The 24,761-nt window shown below is 34.8% G+C and overlaps 1 protein-coding gene across 1 annotated transcript; it reads right to left on the bottom strand.

The window, feature by feature from the left end:
* Positions 1-23,968, bottom strand: RASGRP1 (RAS guanyl releasing protein 1). The gene is made up of 14 exons (XM_060687455.2): positions 23,915-23,968; positions 21,792-21,923; positions 20,748-20,901; positions 18,589-18,762; positions 17,794-17,910; positions 16,542-16,817; positions 13,889-13,969; positions 12,452-12,556; positions 11,083-11,192; positions 10,207-10,351; positions 6,130-6,166; positions 5,037-5,183; positions 2,336-2,706; positions 1-228 (listed from the first exon to the last, which is right to left on the bottom strand). The coding sequence occupies exons 2-14, from the start codon at positions 21,896-21,898 to the stop codon at positions 97-99; spliced, it is 1,956 nt and encodes a 651-aa protein (XP_060543438.2). The 5' UTR covers positions 21,899-21,923; positions 23,915-23,968; the 3' UTR covers positions 1-96.
* Positions 23,969-24,761: the final 793 nt, after the last annotated feature.

A 24,761-nucleotide genomic window follows, 5' to 3' on the forward strand; every position in this document is an offset into this window, starting at 1 on the left:
TTCCTGCCATGCTGCACACATTTAATTACATACACTTAAATACACTCAGAAAACCCACTGGTTTTATCCTTTTCCTCACTATGTCTTTCTTCTAAGCTACAAGCAATCTCCATGTTCCCTAGTGTCCAGTATGTGATTTCGTTGAATGCTGAGGAATTCAATCTTCTTATGAGCTTGTTTAAGGCGCAGCTTGAGAGCTTCATTCTCTGCAGTCAGAACATTTCTTTCCTAAACAAAAATATACCATCAGAACAGAATAGTTTTGAATGTTTAGTTTTGTTAGTAGGAACACTTGCCTGAATGGCATGTTAGTTTAAGAATTATGTGACTTGAACAGTAAATGGAGTGAAAAATACACAGTTGTTTGCCCAAGAGGAGAGCAATTACCACAACTGACTCTGAGAAAAGAGAGCTTGGTGAACACATGCTTTCATTTGCAAACAGCATCTTCTGAGTAATTGGAAGAAAATATTTTAACTGATGAATCTTCTGCCACCCGAGTTTTCCATTCCGCAGGAGAGGAGGAAGGCGGTGATGGATAATGGCTCTCCACGTAACTCAAGTTGCATAGGTTATTAAGCGGAGCATGGAGTGCTTCAGAGATGGGGGAAGTCTTGGGGGCCTACAGCAGGCCCAGGTTCGTATTGCATCATCTCCCCAGCCCCCATGTAGCCTGCCCCAGGCCTCCTCCAGCTCCTGAGGCACCCTCTACTTCACTTCTGTTGTGGCCTGCCGGCAGCCAGCAGAGCTGGCAGCAGAGTTGGACCATGAGGAGGTTGGGGAGGAACTTGGGTCAGGCCTGGGGGCTGGGGAAAGCTCGGATGAGGGCTCTGCATCAGAGGCAGAGAGGGGGCCAAGGCCATCTGATAGTTATGTGCTGCCTCCGGAGTCTCCAGCGCCTCCGAAGTCTGACATCAGTGAGGCAGAAGAACAGCGGGAGCCTGTTCCCAGTGTGCACATGCTCAGAGCTGCCAGAAGACAAGAACAATTATGAAAACAGGGTCAACTTGGGAGTAAGGCTTGGAGATGTTTGGCCCCTCCCATAAGACATAACAGAGGAGCGAAAGGGATGTGAGCTTTTGCAGGAAGCAATTAGTTCATCTGGTCGGTTCAAGCTTTGAAAAGTTCTGTATGACTCTGTGCCAAGTTTGGCCTTGCCCTGCATTTGGCAATTAGTTCTCTGGCAGCATTCCAAGGGAGATAAGGTGGGTGTTTATAAACATTCCCCTGAAAGACTCTTTGTGAAGCCTTGTGGATTGTGAATGACAATAATTCACAGCCATGTAAATAAAAGAAGTTTTGCTGGGACTAAGATTGTGCTTTATAGTTTCTAAGGAAGCCTAGGTCAGAACAACTTCCCACCCCTTGGGGTCGCCTCGGGTCTTGGACCTGTTTCCCTGCCTACCTGGATCCCACACCCTCCTCCTCACCCCACACAAAGCAGTTTGTCTTGCGGCTGCCATTTTGTCCCCACCAGTTTGTGGGTGTGGGGACAAAATGGCAGCCACATTCAGGTTGCTGCCACAAGACCCAGGTCTGTACAGTGATGTTCAGAAGCTTCTGAAGCACTGTGCAGAACTCTCTAAGGCAGCAAAATGAAGCAGTTTGTCTGGCCTACAAGCAGAGAGAACAAAATGGTGGCCACATTTGGATCACATCCTGGGGACGCACAGTCTGCTCTCCTTCCACAATATGAGGTAGGGAGAGCTTTAAAAGGTAAGCATTGTGTGAGCATATGTGGGTGGGGGAGGGGCGCCAAGAATTGCTGGGTTCTGGCGGGGTGGGATGTGGGATGTGGAGAGAGAAGTGGAGGGGTGCTGCAGCAACCTTGTGGTGGGTGATAAGGGCAAATGACTGCTGGGCCGCTGCATCTGTTGTAACTTTGAAATGGGGTCATATGTACCCTGTTTTCCCCCAAAATAAGACATCCCCTGATAATAAGCCCATGCACTTTTGAGCACATGGCAATAAGGCCAAGCGCTGATTTCAGGGTTCAAAAAAATATAAGACAGGGTCGTATTTTCGGGGAAACACGGTAGTTTGGAGGAGGAGTCTTTAAATGCTTGTTAGTAGCTTGATGACTACCTGTATTAATTTTGGAAATATCCTTTTTAATTCAAATGGCCATTTTAAAACCAGAAATTCAAGGAGCCTAGCCACAGGATTTTTGCACTTATTTCACTTATTCTTAGTGTCATAAAGGGCTGTTGGTGTACCTGAAAATTTCTATTTAAAAAAAGTACTCGTTTATATACTTTAAACTCAGAGCAAGAGAGTTTACATGGTTTCCGCATAATCTCAATTATTCTGTGCAGTTTTCAAAGCTATTTCATACCTTTTCTAGTTCTTGATATGTGGGTTTTAGTGTTTGTGGATCTTCCTTCACTTTTTGACTGCAATCCTTATTTTCCCATTTCACATACGCCTTTTTCCGGGCAAGAAGTGGACTTGGACATGGAAACATAGGAGACGGCTGGAGAAAACTACTTTCAGATGATGTTCCAGACTCTCTTTGTAGATTAGACACTTCATTACCGAGCGCCATCATTATATCAGTTTGTATACCCTTGTGTACCACAGATGGCTTTAGCCTTACTGAGATTTTCTGGGCTGATGCTCCCATGAGCATAATAGTTCTATCTTTGCTGCCTTCATTATGTTCAACCACCTCGCCATTAGGAAATGGATATCCTCCTTCCTCCAGCCCTAAGGTGGGGAAAAACGTAGAACACAAGCATTGAGCACTGGGGATCATAATGTGTTACACAATATTCTGAAGTGAAAATAATAAAGGCAATATCTAAAGACCATTATTTATTTTACTTCCTTAACTTTATTTCTAGCATTACTATACATTTCATCATGTAATTTGTCCATTAGATTAACAATATTGGCCTTACAACTTAATGCTTTCTGGTGAGAAACATTTATATCCTACTAGTGATGGTTTAAGAGTATGCAAGATTTACAACAGAAAAAAATAACGGATATAATGACATGCTCATAATGATCACTGCTAAATAAAGGGTACTCAATCAGATCTCACACATGACATTAAGCTATGGCTTGTTTTCACCCTTATTTCTTAATGAACAACTGTGGTTAGATAACACATCTTATCATATTATCTATAATTTACAAACAACAATAACTTGGGTTCATATATACACATGCTAAAAATCATATTAAATTTCTGAAATCTCTAGGAAGAACTGAAAAACATTCCTGCCTGACACTCCAATTTCCTGCACTGAATTGGATCAGCCCACTCAAAGTTGAACAGAGACTTCAGTCCCAGATCTGTGATTCCAGGCTATGTCTGAGAATTCTGGGAGCGAAAGTTTACCCTTATAGAGGATACTTGGGTCAGAAAGCCTGAACTAACAAATCAAAGGTCTATGTCAGTATAAGGCATCTTCTTCTCTCTGACATGCTCCATTACTCATTACCAATACTCACTCACAATATTAAGCAAGAATATAATCTCTTATTTGTAAAGTAACAACTCAAAAAATTCAGCAGTAGCTTTCATTTAACTGTTCTTCAGATATACTGGACTTCTCCAAACACCCCCAAAACACAACAGAGAATACCAGCCTGGGAAAGGTAGTTCTATAGTCTAGAAAAGGAGTCAAAGTCAAGGTCAGAAAGTAAGTTTGAGGCATCTAAAGAAAAATTGGACACAGGGATAGACAAACTCCTTAAACAGAAATTGTAGTTTGGATAAAAAGTGCATGAGAATTAGAAGGAACTACTGTCTAAAATATATATATCATAAATACCTTCTAATAAAGTGCTGGCAAAATAAGCTGCGTGTCCAAAAGGATTTTTCATTAAATCTCCATCCATCAATTGTACTATGAAACTCTAAAGAATTTATCTCTGAGCTAGGGTATATGAATAGAATAGGAATACAAATAGAATAGGAAATAGAAATAGAAATAATAGCAAACAGAACAGAATCTTTATTCTGGTGCGTAAGCTCTCAGTGTATATATAAACAAAAAGGTAATATAATCATAAGATACTAATAATAGAAGGCAAAAGAAGAGAAGGATAATAGTAATATAGCCCTACTACATGGGTAAATATCCTTAGACATAAGAGAGTGCTGTAGAAATGAGATGTTCAGCAGAGTGATGGCAGGAGGGAAAAGCTGTCTTTGTATCTAGTTGTTTTGGTATGCAATGCCTGTAGCAGCATCCTAAGGGGAAGAACTGAAACAATTGTGTCCAGTTTATTTTCTCAGCCCTCTTTCTGGTTCATGCAGTATACAGGTCTTCTGTGGAAAGCAGGCTAGTTTCAATTGTTTTTTCTGCAGTCCTAACTATCTGTTGAAGTCTGTACCTATAACCTATTCTGTTATAGAAGTACAGATAATAGATTCCAAAAATTCATCTGTAGAACTGTATCAGCAGCTCCTTGGAGAGTCTGAGCTTTCTGAGTTGATACAGGAAGAACACATTCTTTGTTGTGCCTTTTTAATGATGGTTCTAATGTTAGATGTCCATTTCAAGTCCTGGGAGATTATAGAACCCAGAAACCTGAAAGTTTATCTATTACACATAAAATGCAAAAAAAAAAAAAAAAACAACCACCTCAATGATACATATCTTTGTAAATCTGTGTGAATTCTAGCTAGAATTCAGACATTAATTACAAATAATATATTTTAATTACTATCATTGTCTTTATGCTGAAACATTGAAAGGAGCATCTCCCTGCCCTGTAATACAGTTCTACTTACTGCTTACTTGGTTTAGTACCGATAATTAGTTGTGTTGGCTTCAAAAACAAAAATATTGCATAGAAAGGGTGATCATCCACTATCCAAGGTTACACATAACATTTGTTTCCTAAGTAGATATGTCTTCGGAAGCCCTGATGAATTTTTGCAGAGTGAATGGAATTTGCTGATGTATTAACAATGGAACACCATTTTGAAAATCACTATCGCTAGCTATTATTATTCTTAAAAAATAGACAAACTGTTGAGTAACAAACGATACCAGAATGTTTCATTAAACTGAACTTACCATGCATATGCTCTTTAAGTCCCATGGGACAGAGGCTAGATGCAAGAGCTGATGTTGGACTGTTATCCACAGTGGTCATTTTGGGTCTTCTTTTGCATTCAAATACAACTAGATCCTTGCATTGCTTATGACAGTTCATTCCACAATCTTGAAACAAGTAAAAACAAAGTCAGTTTACTAGATTAGTGGCAAAAAATAAAATACTAATTCCACATATTAATTCCTCTTCTATCTCAATTCCTTTCCTACTTCCTAAATTAAAGCAGTTAGTTTAATGAAAAGAAAGACTAGGGGTGATATGATTGCAGTGTTCCAGTATCTCAGGGGTTGTCACAAGGAATAGGGAGCCAAGCTATTCTCCAAAGCACCTGAGGGCAGGACAAGAAGCAATGGATAGAAACCAATCAAGGAGAGAAGCAACCTAGAACTAAGGAGAAATTTCCTGACAGTTAGAACAATTAATCAGTGGAACAACTTGCCTGCAGAAGTTGTGAATGCCCCAACACTAGAAGTTTTTAAGACAAGATTGGACAACCATTGGTATGAAATGGCATAGGCTTATTCTACCTGAGCAGGAGGTTGGACTAGAAGACCACCAAGGTCCCTTCTAACTCTGTTATTCTGTCCTGTTCTTTCCAAATTTTCCAAAGACCAAGAAAACGCTACATGAACTAATTCAGGTCTATGTAGGTTTTACCAGAGATAAGCCTTTTTCATACCTTTAATGCATTTAAAGTATACTTTTAAATATAGAACAGTATTATATGGCATTGCTACTTAACTAAAAGTCAAATTACATCTTTCAATAAAATCACCTGCCAGTTAATAATCTAAGATGAACATGAACTGATGAAACAATCTCTGCATATTTTCCCGATGGTTTGTTCCCAGATTTTGCAGTTACCCAGGAAACTAACAAAGCAATGGAGTAATATAGATATAGATAGGGAAATTTTTAGGTTCTAGGTTATTTATGCTAAAAATCCCATTTCTAAAATAATTTAAAATCTGTTATTCAAATGGAAAAAATTGTCCATACCACAATGGACAATTTGCCATCAAAAGATTATTTAATTCAAACAAAGTTATTTACCTTTGCACCTATATCCTTGTTTAATAACACCCCAAAGCTAAAAAAAAAAATAAGGAAAAACACATTATAATATTGCATTCAAGTTAAACCATACATTTAAGCTGCATTTCAACTCTTATTTCAAAGTTTAGTTTCATTAAGTCATCAAAAATGTAAGACGTATTGGCTATTTCTATTTCAAAGCAGTATTTTTCCTCAATATAAGTAGGCAAAATGCCATGCAGAAAACCAATGAAAGAAGAAATTATCTTCCCCGCCCCCCCGCCCCCCCCCCCCCCCCGGAATAACGGTACGATACAACAGACACAGTGTAAAATATTCTGATTCTGTATTTATCTTAGTTAATTATTAACCATTCTCTACAATTTTCATAGCATTTAGAATATTTTAAAATAATTCCAACTTTATTTTGATTTGTGAACTGCATTTAAAATGATCAAGAGAAGATGCAAGAGTTTCAACTTAATTTATACAAGTTTAAGAACAGTTAGTTACTGGTTTGTGGATCATTATGAAGATTTAAATACTAATCATTTTTCCTGACTCACATTATAGCTATTTTCAGTGCAAGGAATTCAAAAAGCTGTTTTTCAGAGAAATCTCAATAGTATTAGAATAATACTATTAAATAATCCCTGAGATTAAAAGTAGAAATGGGTAGCCTTCCATGCCTTCATATTCATGTTCAGAATATGCTAAATAACCAAAAAGAGTTTGCGATTGTAGTACAGAAGAAAATATATGATTTAACAGGTATAATGAATCATCTGAAGAGACTGTCAAGGATTGGAATATAGCAGGGGTGTGAAACACATGTCATCACAGCGTCATGTGACATATGGTGACTTTTTCCCTCTTCGCTAAACCAGGCGTGGGCGTGGCCAACATGTGATGCATCTGGCCCGTGGGCCGTGAGTTTGACAGCTCTGGAATATAGCAAATGAAACATATACTTTATTCCATGAACTGAAGCAACAGAAAGGAAGTTATGTAACTCTAATACATACATATACTGCATGTATTAGAGTTACACTGTATGCATTCCTGTTTAGAAGTCTAAGTGAATTAATTTGGCAATGCTGTAAAAAGCATCTGGATTTTAAATTAGTGGAGGAGGAAATAAAAACTATTGGAATCTATTGTCCCAACCAAGAAGGACAAAACTATCCAGAAGCAAATACCACATCTTTGAAAGTGAAGTTGTAGTGAGGGAGGACTTTAATTATCTGCTATCAGTTGGGAGGAAATTCTGGACTTGTCTTTATGACTATTTTCTCATATATAAGGTTGGGAAAAGCATAAGAAGATTCTTGACTTCACGCTAATCTTTACGGGGGCTTAGAAAAGAAACTAAAAGGAACAGGTGGAAATCATGTAATTCTGAAGTCCTTACTATTAAGACAATCTAAAACTGAGCATTCTCAAATATTCATTTTGGACTTCAAAAAACAAATGTTAATAAACTTAAAGCAATGATAATAGGATCCCACAGTAGGTGAAGCTAAGAAGAAAAAAACTCAAGATGGATGCAAATTTCTAAAGTAGATGTCAAAAGCACAAAATTCCAATGAAAAGCATCAATGTAGCTATGAAAAAAAATTGTGAAATTTAGTGGGGGAGGATACATACAGAAAATTGAAGGGTCAAATTACAAAAAAATCATATAAACAAAAAACTCTAGAACTGTGTCAGGAAAGGGAAAATGCAGAATGCACTGAAGCTAATAAATAATGGTAATAACAAAAAGGTTTCAGATATGTACACTGGAAAACAAAAGATCAACTGCTTTGTAAAGAACACAAAGGTGTAGCAGGAAACAAAGGAAACATAGAACTATTGAATTCCTGTTTGGTTCAGTATTCTTCAACAAAATATATATTCTATTAAGAAATAGTGAAGCACAAAATGAAGGACTAAACTTTGAATCAGATAGAAACACGATAAGGAATATTACTTTATTTTGAATGAGTGTAAATCTCTAGGACAAAATGAATCATTTCCTAAAATACTGAAGTAATATTTATGCATTACCTTTGAAATATTCCCAAAGAACAATGAAGGACAAGATGACTGAAAGAATAAAAATCTGATTTTATCTACAAAAAACAAATAGGAGAGAGGAAGAACCAGGAGACTACAGATCTGTGGCATCAATATTTGAGAAGATTTTAGAAATAGTAAAAGTATAAGTCTACAAACATTGCAAAAATTACAACATGCAGTAAATTATCAGAAGTCATCATGAATTTGTTAATAAAGCCAGACTAATAAATCTAGCCAGACCTCGTCACTTTCTTGATTAGGTAATTTCCTTCATAAATTGCAGGAATACTATAGGTATATTTTAACTTCAGCAAAGAATTTGTCAAAGTACCTATAATACGCTGATTATTTAAATGTGGAATGGATGGCATGGCAAAATAAATAGCTTGTAAACCATACTCAAAGAGAGCTCATCAATGGTTCAGCATCAAATTGAAAAAAGATATTAAGTGGGGTTTCCACAAATATCAATCCTGGAATTTTACTCTTTTTTTATTATTATTTTGAATGGTGAAGTGAAGTGGAAGAAATGCTTATCAAATTTTCAGAATAACAAAAATTGGGGGATAGGTAATATACCACCTGAGAGAAATGAAATGAAAAACAATAATCAAGTAGGTTTGAGAAATACCGGTATACTGTAAGTAACAGAATGAAATTTAACAAATATAATTACAAAGTTTTTCAGTTAGAAAAATCAAAATCAAATGCAGTTATAATAAGGGAGACAGGGAGATTTGCTATCTAATTTAGCAAAAATACTTTCAAAAGAGGTCTCAGAATAGCAGTTGTTTGAAAAGTGAATGATATAGTTGCAAAGAAGACAAAGGATTTGACTGTAATGAAGGCAAATTACATTTTAGAGTGCATCAAAAAAAGGCATGATTTCCAAATCACAAGTAGTAATAATTCCATTTTATTCTGCTTTGATCAGTCTCCTACCCCAACTACTGTATCCAATTCTGGACACTACACTTTAACAAGGATTCAGACAAATAGAAACAGATTCAGAGGAGGACATAAGAAACTAAAAACTATGAAGAGAGATCAAAGGAGGTAGGTATATTTAGCTATGAGTAAACATTATTTTGTGGGATGAGGATATGAAAGCACTCCTCAAATACTTGAAAGGGTAACACATCAAAGAAAGTCATATTTTTCCTGTCTCATTCCGAAGTGCAGGACATGCAATAAAAGATTTAAGTTAAAGGAAGGCAAAGTACTGACTGTTAAATATAATCCTTAAGAGTAACAGTGGTTCCACAGTGATAGAACAATTAACAATTAAGTGGTTTTATTAATGTGTTGAAGGGGAGGTTAGGTAGCAACTAATTTGGATTCCTATGCATAGCAAAAGTTAAACCAGATGGCTTAAATGGTTCCTATCAAGTATTAAATCTTTTCTTCATGAAACTGTAAGGAACTGCCGCCATAAATTATAACTGAAGGCTATGAAACAAAAAGTCAACCAGAAATGTCTGGAGATTAGTAAGAGCTCTGAGATATAGTAAGGTTCCTTTGGTAAGAATACAGATGTTTCAATAATGAAATATATTTTTAAAGCTTAAGGACACATGATGCAGCCATTTGATAGAAGGTGAGACGGTTAGAAGGCCTAGTCATTGCCTTCAAAGGACATCTACTGGTTGACATCTACTATTTACATTCAATACTATTGAATTCCATGATGGAACAATGCCTCTATTAAATCAGATCAATGGTTAATATGGTGTGGAAGCAGCAACTTTTCAGGATTTACATCAGAGAACTCAGAGCTCTACAGCTAAAACTGAAAATCTCTGAAATTTGACCTAAAACCTTAATTATGCAAACCATGCATCTCATAATGAAGGTATGGCCCATTCTGATTAACAGTAATTAAAGTATTAAAGGCACAAAAATGAAACGAAACAAATTCCATAGTAACAAAAAGCTGGAGTTACTACTGCAACCAAACAGTTCCTGATAACAATTTGTTACACACATCATGAGATATAATTTTACTTTTCAAATACCCCCTATCCCCAAACTTACAAATCCAGCACAGTTGTCACAGAATGTCGGCTTTAGGTAAGTGGTCTCCTGGAAATTGTGGGCAAAGCCAAGGCCTAATTTTGAATAGATTGAACTGGCCCTCATGAAATAAGCTGTAATTTCATCTCTGCTAATCAGACCTTCCCTGCAAACAAACAAACAAAAAGGTCAATTGGGGCTTAATGCATCTAAAGCAGAAGGAGTTAATAGTGTCTCCCCCCCCCCCTTCACTTCAATTCAGCCACACATTTGCCAGCTCATTTAATATAAAAGCACTAATTCATTTTCACAGCAAAGAATATCTAGAAGTACATGAAACACACAAGCACACACCCTACACGATCCTGCCAAGGAGATCACAAGGGCTCCTTAATAGTTCTTCAAAACCAGCTTGAGAAGCAGCCTTCACAAAAAATCCTGAACATGCTGTACAATTATCAAAACAAAGAAGCAGGCTGGGGGATAATTACCAGCACTGTACCTTCAAATTGCATTATATGAATTCTAATTCTGACTGAGAGAATAAACACGCTTAAAGGGAAAGGTAATATGTACACTAGGCATCCTTTAAATATAAAAGCATTTATTGCTCTAAGGTCAGTTATTTGAGACCAAGCATGGTAAGTAAGCTTTTCGCTGACATTATCCAACAACCACACAAAGAGAGTGGACAAGCCTTGTCAACTGGTCAAAAGCTCAAGGAATGATCTTGAAATCCTATCCTCAGTGAGAATCAAACTTAAGGCTTCAAAGAAGATAAGAATAAGGGGGCAATATAAGTACATACAATTCTGTGACATATTATACAAGTCCAATACTTTCTTTGAATAATGATACACATATAAAGATAATCAGAGAACATTTATAAGTGAATACCTGTCCTTGTCCATTATGCAAAAGGAGAAAGGAAAGCTTGCAGCAATCTTCTCAAATTCTTCTTGAGAAATATATCCATTCTGATCATGATCATAATTTTTAAAAACAGACTGCAATGAAGTAATAGGAAAATAAGAAAAGCTGTAGTTAAAATAAACCAAATACCATTTGCAGTTCCCTTAATTGACTAGGAAATTGTATTATATTGCCTACATTGTTCCTTCCAGTTCTATGAAATAGCATTTAATATACAAATAGCTATATAAATTTGGTATGTTTATATGGTTTAATTTTAAAATACTTTTTAAAATGGTATCATATAATGAAAAAAATAAATTTCTCCTTTTCTCTAAATTCATTAAAAATTATGTGGCATTTAAAAGTGTTTCATTTATATGCAGTACTTAGCTTCTGTACTCTCTCTATATAGGGTCTACACGTAATCCTCTGCATAATATATAATGCACAATCTGTAGCTTAGTCAAGTACTTATTTAAAAATTTCAAATAAATTTCTTAACTTGGCAAATAATTTAGTTCTAACATCAAATGGTACAATGCCTTTTTCTGCAGTGCTATTCCTTCTTTCCCTTCAATTGTTAAACTGCTGTTTTATTTATTTGTATTCCACCTTTATTATTTTTATAAACAACTCATGGCAGCGAACATATCCAACAACAACCCTATGAGGTGGGTTAGGCTGAGAGAGAGAGGAAATGGACCAAAGACACGCAGTCGCTTTTATGGCTAAGGCGCGACTAGAAACATGAAATATAAATAAATATAAAACTCAGAACCTCCTACTTTCTAGTCTGGTGTCTTAACCATTTACTCTCAGATTTTATGCACCATGATTTTCAAGCTACACTTTTCAAAGATTTGTAGCCAGGTCTCAGATTTGTAATCGTGTGGGGGGGAAAAGTGTTAATTCAGGTTACTCTGAAACTCATTTCTACGGGTTTGTGTCATGGGAAGCTGCTAGCAGAAATGTTCCTTCACATCAGGAATTGAGACAAAGGGTTAAACAACATCTTATCATGAAGTTCAATGCCTAGATTTTATTTATTGTAATGGCCTAATTCCCATAAGGATGGTGGTATATGGATAGGTGGTAGCCATATATTTCTTTCCAGCCTCTTTATTTGAAAAAGTGCTTTTACAGGGGTTTCCAAACAAAGGACTGGAATGAAATAAACTAAATGAAAAAGAAGTTATTAAGATCTAGAAGCACAGCAGTAGTATAAACATATCTTCTAGTAATAGCCAAATGGAAATGGGAATTCTGCAATGGACCCCATAACCAATATACCATAAATCAAGACTCAGAAGACTACACAAAACATTTATAATAAATAAAATAGCATACTTACATCTACCATTCTCTGGACATGCTTACTAATTATCTTTGGATCAGGCTTGGGGGCAATTCCAGATGCCCAATCTGCTACAACTGGTGGTTTACAAGGTGTCAAGGGCTAAAATGTAAAATGTATTTGGATATTTATTGAGGAAAAGCATTCATAAATGTTTAAAAGCAGTTACATGTTTATAATATTTCAATATTTAGTATGGTACTTCTAAGCATTAATAAAGCAAAACTGCCAGATAGTTTGGGTAACTCTACTTTATGTAATATTTTCCTTTTACATATTTTATGTAGAGTTGCTGAGAGTTGGGTGACACATAAATTTAATTAATTTCCCATATTATCAGCACTTCTATTAATACTCTGTGTCTGAAAATCTCAATCCAGAACAACATTGGATAGCATCATTAGCCACTACCATAGAGCAAAGTACCTCTTATGAAGCAGATTGCCTTTGAAAAAGGCAAAAAGGGGGTTGCAAATTAGTGGATCATAATCTATCCTCCTTTTTCAGCCACTTGTGAACTCTGCACACTAGGAGACTGCCCTTCATTTTTTAAAAAAAATATTGTTTCTGAGGGGGCATATAACTAATGTCACCAGAAATGGAGGCATTACTGGGGAAAGGAACACACCGAAAGTCACAAAAGCAAATTGGGAGTTGCCCAATCCTGTAATACAAAGAAGACATTCTGCTTTATTATTATTTAAGACCTTCTGCTTTAGAAGATCTCTTAAGGATATATTCACAACCATCATCCCCTGCCATTATTACTGATGGTGTGAAGTTTGGACTGGCCTTTTCCAAGATACTGCTGATCTTGTGAAAAAGAAACTGTGGTTCAGAAGTTTCTAAACTTAGATATTTTGTGATTCGGGGATATTTCATATTTATGATTCCATTAGCACATGCAGCTCTTATAGCCCTCACAGACAATTCTGGTCAGGACTGTTGAAAATGATGGCACAGTTAAAGATTATTGTGTAACTACTAAAATATTTCACTAGTAGGGCAATATTTTTGGTTTGTATGTATTATATCTTCTGATACTTAACAAATAAATCATAATTTAAAAAATGCCTTGAAACTCTACTTTCACATGCCTCTGCCTCTCAAAAAAGTTAAGTGAAGTCTTTGGTCAGTGGAAGGTTCCCTGCTCTAGCAGACTGACTGGCTATGAAAAGGTTTTGTTGTTATTGTTGTTGTTGTACTTGGATACTGAATTGCTTTTTCCTGCCTATTAAATTTTGCCCTCAGCATATCTTAATAGCTAATACTGCTATTGCAACATATAAATTTATGTTTGCAATATATAAGTGCATTTGCATTGCACTTACTGTATTTAATAATTACTATTATAGTCTATATTAAATTATTATAATTGTTGTTGTAATATAATTAAATTATCTCTACATCCTGCTTTGGAGTAAAATTTCTTACTGCAGCCCGGTGACTTCTTGGCTCTCGAGCATATGAAAGTTCATAAATTTCATCTTCTGTATAGTAAAGGTCAAGTGACAACTGAAAATAAATACAAAAACAGTTTTACTTTCAAAATGCCATAGTATTCTCCAAAAATGTGTTTTTCTGAATCTGAGGTCTCTAATATAGGACAAACACCTAGATATCATGAGCCTAGACATTACAAACAAAAAATGAACACATTTTTCCAGTTGATATGATATCAGCAATTGACCTTACTCCGAAAGCATTTTATTCAAACTGTACTCTCATTTTAAATATATTTTTCTGGAAACAAAAAATTCTGGAAACGCAAGCAGTGACAAAATAGTCCAGATCTCTTTTGAGGGAAAGTTACCCACTTTCAAATCTTAATAAATTACGTATGAGGATTTCAGGTTCATTAATGTAAACTTTCCAATTCAGTCAAATAACCTCCTGTCAGGCCTTATTCTGTGACATCTGCTCACATTTACTAGTTGTGATATCAGGAAAGACAACTATATAGTTCTCTCCCTTGTCCCTGATTCCAACGTTTTCTAGAAACTATGACAATGAGACAGGAAAGGATCATGGGCAAATTAATATATAATCTTCATTGTTCCTACAATCTTCCCCTTTGACTGCTCAAGATGATCCAAAAAGAGGTACCGTATTTTTCGGACTATAAGACACATCCCCCCCCCCAAAAAAGTGGGTGGAAATGTCTGTACGTCTTATACAGCAAATATTGCAGGGGTGGAGGGGCGTTGGTGCAGCATCGATCAGCTGTTCTAGGTGGCGGGGACTGCCGCCACTGCCTATCCCTGCTACCCATTTACAGCAATTGGTGGCAAACGGGCCACAGCGGCGGCAAACGGCTGTGGTGAATGGGCTGTGGTGGTGGCGAACGGGCGGCAGAGGCAGATTTTTTTTCTTGTTTTCCTCCTCTAAAGCTAATGTGTGTCTTATAGTCTGGAGCGTCTTATAGTCCAAAAAATACTATATTTCTGTGTGTGTGTGTGTTTGTGTGTGTGTGTGTGTGTGTGTGTGTGAGAGAGAGAGAGAGAGAGAGAGATACGGGGGGGGAGGATTTGAGTCAGTTAAATAAAAGAATAAGATACTATATGTAGTGTAGTCAATTTAAAACTGTAATAGAGTCTGCCTATTACAGTCGTAAGTCATGACAATCATAAAATGGGCTGGTTACATGATCGACTTGACTTTACACCTTTTTTATAGTGATTGTTAAGCAAATCCACAGTTGTGAAGTGAACATCCTAGTCATTAAGCAAACCAACTGTTCCCCAAAGGCATGGGTTTTTTTTTTTTTTACCAAAACCATAATAAAATGGTAATTGGGATGCTGAAAATCATCATACTGCCAAGTGCCTGAAGTTTGATCACATGATTATTGGGGGATGGGCATCTGTTGGAACTTTAAATGCAGGTCATAAATAGCCTCAAGGCAGGTCTCTTGTATCTTTGAACAGTTGCTAAGCAACCAAATGTAAGTCCAGGGCTACCTGTACAAATCCTAATATAAAGTCTCTAATCAATTTCTCCTCAAGGAGCATGGTATGATTCCACTCACTATTGTTAAGTTTAACCATAAGTGAAGTTCAAATGAAACCAGAAGCTTGTCATAGCTGCACTGAAACAGGACTGGGGCTGCAGAAGTCAGGACAGGCTAGACCATTTCTCCCCAATCTGTTGAATTCTAGGAGTTCTGGTCACAATACACCTGAAGAATACCAAGCTAGGAAAGGCTAGAGTAATCATAATACTGAAAGTTCAGTCAGCATTATCTCTGGCCTAGCCCAGAAATGTCCTGATCATATGTTAACTATTGCGTGGATTCATTTCAATCACTGAATTGAGCTTTAAAAAATATTGACAATATTTTTAGAGGAGCAATATTACCAATTAAAATCCTATTTCATTTTTCACAACAAAGCATTGGTATTTATACTCTCACTTAGCTTTACACTAGCTTTGTAGAAGATTACAATCTATTAATTCTGAGCAGGTATCATTTTGCTGAAATATAATTAGAAAAATGTTTTTAGGATTAAGGTTTTAGAGCCAATTCAGATCTTAGTACCAGGGTGTTATGCTGTCAAAATCTGTTATCAAAGGCTCAAAGCACCAAGAAATTGTACTAATAATGTTGAACCAGCTTCTTACATAGCTGGTTATATAACTACATGTGTTCATTATCTGTTATACAACTACTATCCATTCAACATTCACAGTGAGGGACCATTGACATGGATGTTAAGCAATGTAGTTCAGGACTTCTATGTTAAGAAATATAGTTCAGGAATTCTAAACATTCAGAAATCCAAAATAAATGAAAACCATTTCTGGCACTAACTAAAGTATTCTACAGAAATATGTGTTACAGTACTAAGCAACTAAAGTAGCAGCTGACTCACAAAGCAGTGGAACTAAAGAGTATGGAGAAAACAAATTAACTTTTTTTTTGGAAATGAAAGAAACTGTTTTCCTATCAGTTAAATATTTGCATTATATAGAGTTCAGCAGAGACTTTCAAAGTGTCTGAGCTATTTAAAATAGTTCAGGCTGGTTTAACTTTAAAAAAAGTGAAAGCAGATTACATAAAATACAATCTATAAATATAGAAACTTACTGTAAGGAGATGGACAAGATCCTTGTTAGCTTCCAGAGGAGGGCCTATCTCTTGCAGCTGTATCAATTCATTGACATGATTGTACAAAGAATACAATTTGTGCATATTAACTCTTTTATCTTCCAAGTAATCTGGCATAGCTTCATAAAGCGAAATTAAATCTTTCAGGTGTACTCCAAGTATAGGGATTTTAAAGTTACTGCACTCATTATAAGCACGTCTGTAATTATCATAGTTCCTACCAGATGAGAGCAATTCAGTCATTTCATTGAATATCTAAAGGCAAACCAACAAAAGCAAATTCAGTCAGCTTTGTTCATAATTTGGGATCACTTTAGTATAGTATAATAAATAGATGTAGCAAGTTTGCAATGAAACACAAGTATAACATCTATGTTTTGATATAATGCGCAGTAATAATTAAGCATAATAAGAATAAATTCATAAACTCCCCTCATTGGACATAACTGCAAGGAAGTGATTAAAAATCTCTGCTTCCAATTTAAATTAACCACTGCTATTGTCCACTGAAAGTCAGCCGCACAAATTAGAATTTCAGTCATCAAATTTAAGATTAAACTCACTTATCCAGATTCAGTTAATCTAAAATTTGCAATTATTGCAAATTTGCAATAATGACTCTTTGCAGAGAGTCATTATGACATGTTCTGATATTATTAAATTATGGCTTAGCATTATAGCCATTTGAGACATATATTTAAGCATTTTGCAATCATATACTAGAATCCTATATAAATGATCTCTTTTTGAAAATACAATTTCAATAGCAAACTTTGACCAGAACAACTTAATCATTATTTCCAAACTGCTCAATAGAATAATAATTTTTAAATATTTATGAACTTCATCATCTTTATCATGTATTCATCTTTGAAACACATTGGTGAATTGTTTTCAATGGTCTTATAGTTGAAAGATGGTGTATTAATTAAAACTCTGCAAATCATTCACAGGAATGCATAACAAAATGGCAGAGATGTTGTCCAACCTTTGGCTCAAGGTGTGAAATGACAAGATACCATCTCAGCATGTGTGATATATAACAAAGACGCTTCCTGTGGAATTGCCACCAAAATGAAGTAACTTCGTAAGAAGAAACAGTACCTAAACATTTGAAACAGCACGTTCAGAAAATTGGGGCTCACTTTGCCCAGTGTCTTTCTAAATTGCTTGCACAACTTTAACAGAGATATTGTGAAATAAACAAAAACCAGGAAAAAGTACAACTAACCTTATGGATGTCATGAGGAACATGAGAACTTGTTTCTTTAAGTCTAGAGATGGAACTGTGGCAAAGACCTCCTATCACAGCCATTAATGTGTTGAAATTTTGCAACTGATGAAGTTTCTGTATTAAAAAAAAAGGAAGTACAATTATTTGATGAAAAATATAGTATTTTTGATTAATATAATTGAACTGGATGTTATCTCAATAATATTTAAAGGAACTTTTTCCTAATACAGCTTTAAATACATTTTATTCACTGTTATTAACAAAATTTTGCTCTGTAGTTATCTAACCCACTAGCTCTGAATTAGATAAATGCTTTTTTTTAGTTTACAAATCTTTTAATGTTGACTTCCCCTCCCCCCTAGAAAACATGATCTGATAAGATAAAAGAACCAGACCTAGCATGGGTATCTAATATAAACAGATGGATACCAAGCCACATGCTGCAAGAGATTCCTGCCCCGCTCCAGGCATATGTTTATCTTGCCCATTTCCTTTCCCCATATTCTATGGACAGTGGTACCAACGTTCTTGGCAGCTTTTGTGCATTTCTCACAATACAATACTCAGTATCAATCCATTCAGCCCCGATCCCAACAATGCTGGCAATGTCAGCTAAGCCAGTTGAAAAAGGGAAATGACTGATCACTGCAGCACTTCTAAAGACCCCATTTAGCAGCAGGCACTGATAGCCTTGAGGGGTATGCTGATGATGGTGAATTGAATGTAACGCTAATTATTAAATAAACAAATAAAGACTACAATAAATTGAAAACAATTCATAACAGAGCTGACCTGGGCCACATGAATGAACTTGATGAATACTTCAGCTCGAAGCTGTGGTGTTGGTCTATTTAATACCATTAGTTGTACCCACTGTGAAATACCGTTACAAAGTGTGATTGAGCGTTCCATTGTCGGATTGTCCTTCACACATCCATTTATGATGTAGTTTTGATAATCTGGAAACTTCAGGTAAAATAAGCATTAATTGACAGCTTATAAATTATTATTAAATTAAATTAAATTATTCTATGTAACCTCTGCAGATAGTCTTAAATTTACAACAGTTTGTTTATTGATCGTTTGAAGTTATAACAGCACTGAAAAAAGTGACTTATGACCGTTTTTCACACTTATAATCGTTGTAGCAACCCATGGTCACATGACCAAAATTCAGATGCTTGGCAACTAACTCATATTTATGATGGTTGCAGTGTCCTGAAGTAATGTGATCCCCTTTTGTGACCTGATAAGCAAAGTCAACAGGGAAGCCAGATTCACTTAACAACCATGTTACTAATTTAATAACTGCAGTGATTCACTTAACAACTGTATTGAGAAAAATTGTAAAATGGGGCGAAATTCACTTAGCAAATGTCTCAGTTAGTAACAGAAATTTTGGGCTCCACTGTAGTCGTAAGTGGAAAACTGCCTGTATTTAGCTTACGGAAATCGAAACAGGGTTATTAAAATATAATCTCAAGCTAGTTAGCCAGGATTAAACAACAATAGTCTAGAAAACTGCTTGGAAAATCTCTTAATGCTATGTCAATGCTGTAAACCCTTAAAGATGTTTATGGCAGACAAAGAATAGTTCCAGTAGAACACAGTATTTTCACAGAAAATTCCTACATTAAGAATCTCCATGCTGAAACTTGCTTCAAAAAAAATCATCTACTAAAATAAGATACTTGTTTTAGTTATCAATTTCTATACAGACAGAGATTTTCCCTCTATTTTTACATCAAGATCCACACTGAGGTATATTGCCTCATTTAAAATGTCCTCCCCTGGCTTTTATAACATTTGACAGAGTTATTATGGGAATGAGGACCTGAACAAAAGAAAGCAACAGAACATAGACACTACTTTGAAATATGCTCTTCCAAAAGCAAATGCTTATTTATTTTACATCAGTGCATAAAATAGTTCTTTCATTTGTACATAAACAAAATTATCTTAGCATTCATTTATCATCAACTCTGTTATGCAACCGAGTGGCCTGTTCAATGCAATCAAAACCGATTTTTTTTACAAATACAATATGTTTCCTTCCTTCCTTATTATCAACCATCTATTCCATTTATTCAATCACAGTTTAACAACTTGGCAGCCATAAGCATAACATCTAAAACATCCCAAGTGTGTGTGTGTGTGTGTGTGTGTGTATTCCAAATTAAATCATTAGAAATTTTTAATTAGAAATTAGAAATGGAAGAAAACCAGTCATGCCAAACAATAATTTCAGTTAATTGTACTTAAGCACACAGACACAGCAAAAGTGTCATTTGTCTTTAGAAAGATTTATTTCCAACATTATCTTGAATGATAATCAGGGAGAGGGCCAGTCAAGTTTCAACCAACTAAAGTTTAAGGAGCACAACTGAAAGGTGCACTTTCTAACTTTGCCCACACCACCACCTGTTGTTCCCTATATCACTGCTTTTTTGAACCACTTTTAATTCAAGACCAAATGGGAAGGAGATACTTCCAACACCTTCAACATTTTGATTAACAAATGGACTCTAAAAATAGTGTGTTTGTCTAGACTCTATATTCTAAACAAAATATTTAAGAAGTGTGCTTGTTAAAAGAAAACCTTTCCTTATAATATCCATATCTTCCATAATAAAACTTTGAGCTTATTTGAATTTTAATTATTTGAATTAATTACCTTTGCATTCTATTGAAAATCTGTCAGTTATACAACAGATCACTGGATACTATTAAGCATGTAGCAATTTACACTCATCACATCTCTTTCCTTGCTCTCAGAAATTTAAAACTAGATGGAAAATGTATTCCGCTTCAGCACCATTACTTCATTACCTTCATCTTTCTATACTGAACTTATCTCACTACATGCATTATTCAAAGGAACTGCATAATTTATAAGTTATTTATAAATTATAATAAATTATAATTGAAATTATAAAAAGTCATTAACTCACTGATATTCGTCGGAAGGACTTGAATTCAAGGTAGGTAAGGTGATCTGACAACTCCTCTGGTTCCAGATGATCAAAGAGCAGTGAAACTTTTCGTTTCTTACTGCTGTTAGATTTTATTCTCTGGGTTATCTTTCTCGACCAATCTCGAGCATTTCTTTACAAAGGAAAAAGAAAATCAAATTTTACCCACAAGAATATTTACTAGCATATTCCTTTGTCTCAAAATCATGCAAAGAGCAGCAATGAAAAGAAATGCTACTGTAATGTTTAATAACTTCTAGCAGGTCTATCTTATATCTCTATAGTAGATGAATCTAAAATGGCAAAATTATATGTACTTGAAAGTTGAGAAGTTTAGAAATTGTTTCTTTTTATCTAATAAGGTATCATCATCTGACTGAATTAGCAAATGAATGTTATATTATTGGTAGAAAATAGATTTGAATTCATAGCATGAATTTCTGTAATTAGCTAAAATCAAGCTAAAATCATACAATATGTAACTCTTGTGGGGTTTTCTGATTTTATCCATATAGAGGTTGCTTTGTATTTTCAACACACTGAAAAAATATTTGTCTGTGTGGATTAATATTTATTCATTATACTGATATGCTTCCACATCTTACTATCCAAGTAACTCTGGATGGCTTACAACAAAAGTGTAAAAATATACTACTTATTTTAGTAATAAAAAATATCCCTAGTTATATTGGAAACATCCTAAACTATTTTGATTACATGACCATGAGGATGCTGCAATAGTTGTAAGTTTGAAAAATGGTCATAAGTTACTTTTTTCAGTACTATTGTAACATCAAATGGACTAAATGCATGGTTATAAGTCAAGGACTACCTGTAATTACCACAGATATACAGTACAAAATTTTTTTAAAAGGTATGGTTTTAATCACTGCCATTTAATAATATGAAGAAGTCATTTCATACAAAAAAAGCCAATTCCTCCCCCTCCCTCTTTCTGACACACACCTCAATGGCCATATAAATTATTTATTGGGGATTCTATACTAAGGCATTGACACTCACATTTGAGATGTGTCAATTAGGCGGCAGTGTAACTCCTCACCATTAGCTTTCACCAATTCCTGAAATTCTTCCATAGTATTTGTAAGATTGGTATCTGTTTTAAACATGATCCAGAATTCTCTTATCCAATATCTGTGTACAAAAAAGAAAGAAATTTGCAATTATATACCATATATAATTGTACTTGCTATTATATACCATATATAATTGTAAATTGTACTTGCAATTATATACCATATATAATTGTAAATTGCAGCTCTTTATTTCAAGAAACAATATATTCCAGATTTTTTTTCAGAACCTTGCTATCATTTCTTCCAAAATTGGTAATATAAGATTAATATTGTTCTCCAGAACTTCATATTAAAGGTACAATTTCCAGAAAAAAGGAAGGTAAAAGAAAAGAGTGGGTCTTTCTTTAAAAAAATGTAGCTACTTTGGTGGAAAGAGACATATATAATCTAGCCAGAATTTGTGTTACACTGTTTTTTTAAAAAATATTCTGTTTTATTGTTTTTCTGTACAATTTTATTTATTTATTTTTCAAATGTATATGACTGCCCATGTCATGGAAAGTGACTTTGGGCAGCATACAATAATCCAATAACACAATAAATATAAAACAATCATTACCCAAAACCATTATATAAAAATTATTAAAATATTAGAAACTATTAAAGTGGAAATAAAAAAGTAAAAAAAAAAATAGATGGAAGGATGTTAATAATGGAGCCATATCACAAATTCAGTCTGTTTTGTCTAATTAAAGCTTTCATCAATTATTCTGGCTGAGCATAAGGATACTATTTGTATTTATACAAATAAGAATATTATCCTATATATTTCATATATGTGCTTCCTTAAGGCATTGCAAATGAATGTAGCATAAAAAATTAATAGGTAATGGCAGAGTTAATTTAACTTAATTAATTACATATCTTTCAAATACCTGGGCAAAGAATAGATTTGATTACTACTTATGACTAAAACAAACTGCATGTGTTGGGGGGGTGCGCGAAGGGAGGCTCAGCCAATCTCTTAATACACATGTTGTACTCTGACAATAAATTTGAATTAATACCTCGCATTTTCACTTTTAGCAGTGTGTTCCTCAAATTCCTTCTTCATTTATGGTGGCTTCAGACTTTTGAGTTCTACTTCTACTTATTTCTGGGAAATATTCCCTTTTGAAGTTAAATATATGACTGTATTGCACTTTCTGAGCATTTTTCTAAATTTATATATATTTAATTTAAAAATGCTGTGATTTCCAAAGAATTAACAACTAAAATATAGTTATATATTAGGTTAAGGTTATAATATGACTGCTTTCCATTTCTTACGGTATTATCTTATGGAGGTTTTCTTAAAATTTATTTCTATCAATTTTCTATCTAGCTCATTCCCAATACGTTAAGTATGCTTAAAATTATATTTGTAACAATCTAAAGCATAATGTGTATGGCCAAGACTATCAGTACATCCAACTATATATGGAGAAACAAAAAAAATGAAAGGTGGCTCTGGGATATTCACAAGAAGGATTCACAAACTAGCAAATTATATGTCAATTTATTTATTTATTTATTTATTTATTTATTTATTTATTAGTTCAATTTATATACTCAGGGCGGCTTACAATGCACTTATAGCAATAGCCTTCATTCTTTTGTATATACCTGCTTATTAGGGCTTTTGGCCCCCCATAAGTGGTGTTTCTACAAAGCCAGCTTATTGCCCCCACAATCCGGGTCCTCAATTTACATACCTCGGAAGGATGGAAGGCTGAGTCAACCTTGAGCCTGGTGAGACTTGAATTTGCACTAATTGCAGGCAGCTGGCAGCTAAGTGCTACATAACAGCCCTTAGTCCGCTGAACCACCAAGGCTCTAAGCATGTCATTGTAGAAATTTTGCTCATTTGAACAAAAATGTCAATACACAAACCTGCAAGATGAAACAAAATGATATACATTACCTGATTTTTGATTTGCAAATTGATGGAATTATGTAAATTATATGAATCGCCACAGATATCTGGTCCATTGCATGCAAAAGCTATTGCACTGAGGTCTAATAAAGGAGATTTTGCAGGTTAATTCTTATAAATAAACGTGTTCTCACCTCACAAGGTAACATATCTTACAGCAGAGCAAAGAATTATTTTCCAAGGCACCCTTATATGTAGGTATATGCTAAGGAAAATATGTTAAAACACACGAAAAATAAGAAATTAAATGCCATATTAACAATGAAAATATACCATTTTAATTAGAACAGAAAATGTTTTTTATATTAGGAGCTTATTCACAAATATCTGTCAAATGTGGAAGTATATAATTTGCAGTGATTTATATAATTTGCATCATTATATCATTATGCAAGCTATGCGTATTGCATCATTTTTACCATGATATTATTACAAAAATTAAGTAAAGTCTTTCGGAACTTTAGTTCCTGGAATGCAAATTCCAGAAGAAAATTGTACAAAGGAATTTGAACTATCAAATAGAAAAGAAAGACCAATTAAAAATCAGATATGGGGGGGGAAATAATCATAGGGATATATGCCACTGGCACAGCAACTCAGCCTTCTAAGTGTCTGAAGAGCTATAATTCATCAAAAGAAACATAAGCCATTTTTTCATTCCTTTTCTTGGCCAGGGATATTGGCTTGAAAAGGTTAGATGGGAAAGGAAGAATATCCACAGGCAAACTCTTCCCACTTCCATCTTCAAAGCTAACCAAAAATTTGAAAAAGACCTCAAATCATGTTGCTAAAATTTGGCAATTCTGCCACCAACTTAAATGATACAATCAGGAAGGGTACAATATAGTCCTGATGGTCACATATGAACTCCAAGTGCCTATTTCTGTTTAGATAAACATGACCTTTTCCTCTAATTTAGATATGTTTTACATGTTTATTTAGAGTGGGGGTGCCCCTCCAGATAAGTAGTTTTTTTTAATC

This window comes from Pantherophis guttatus, chromosome 1 (genome assembly GCF_059756535.1).
Source record: "Pantherophis guttatus breed Tessera chromosome 1, ASM5975653v1, whole genome shotgun sequence".
Classification (NCBI taxonomy): domain Eukaryota; kingdom Metazoa; phylum Chordata; class Lepidosauria; order Squamata; family Colubridae; genus Pantherophis; species Pantherophis guttatus.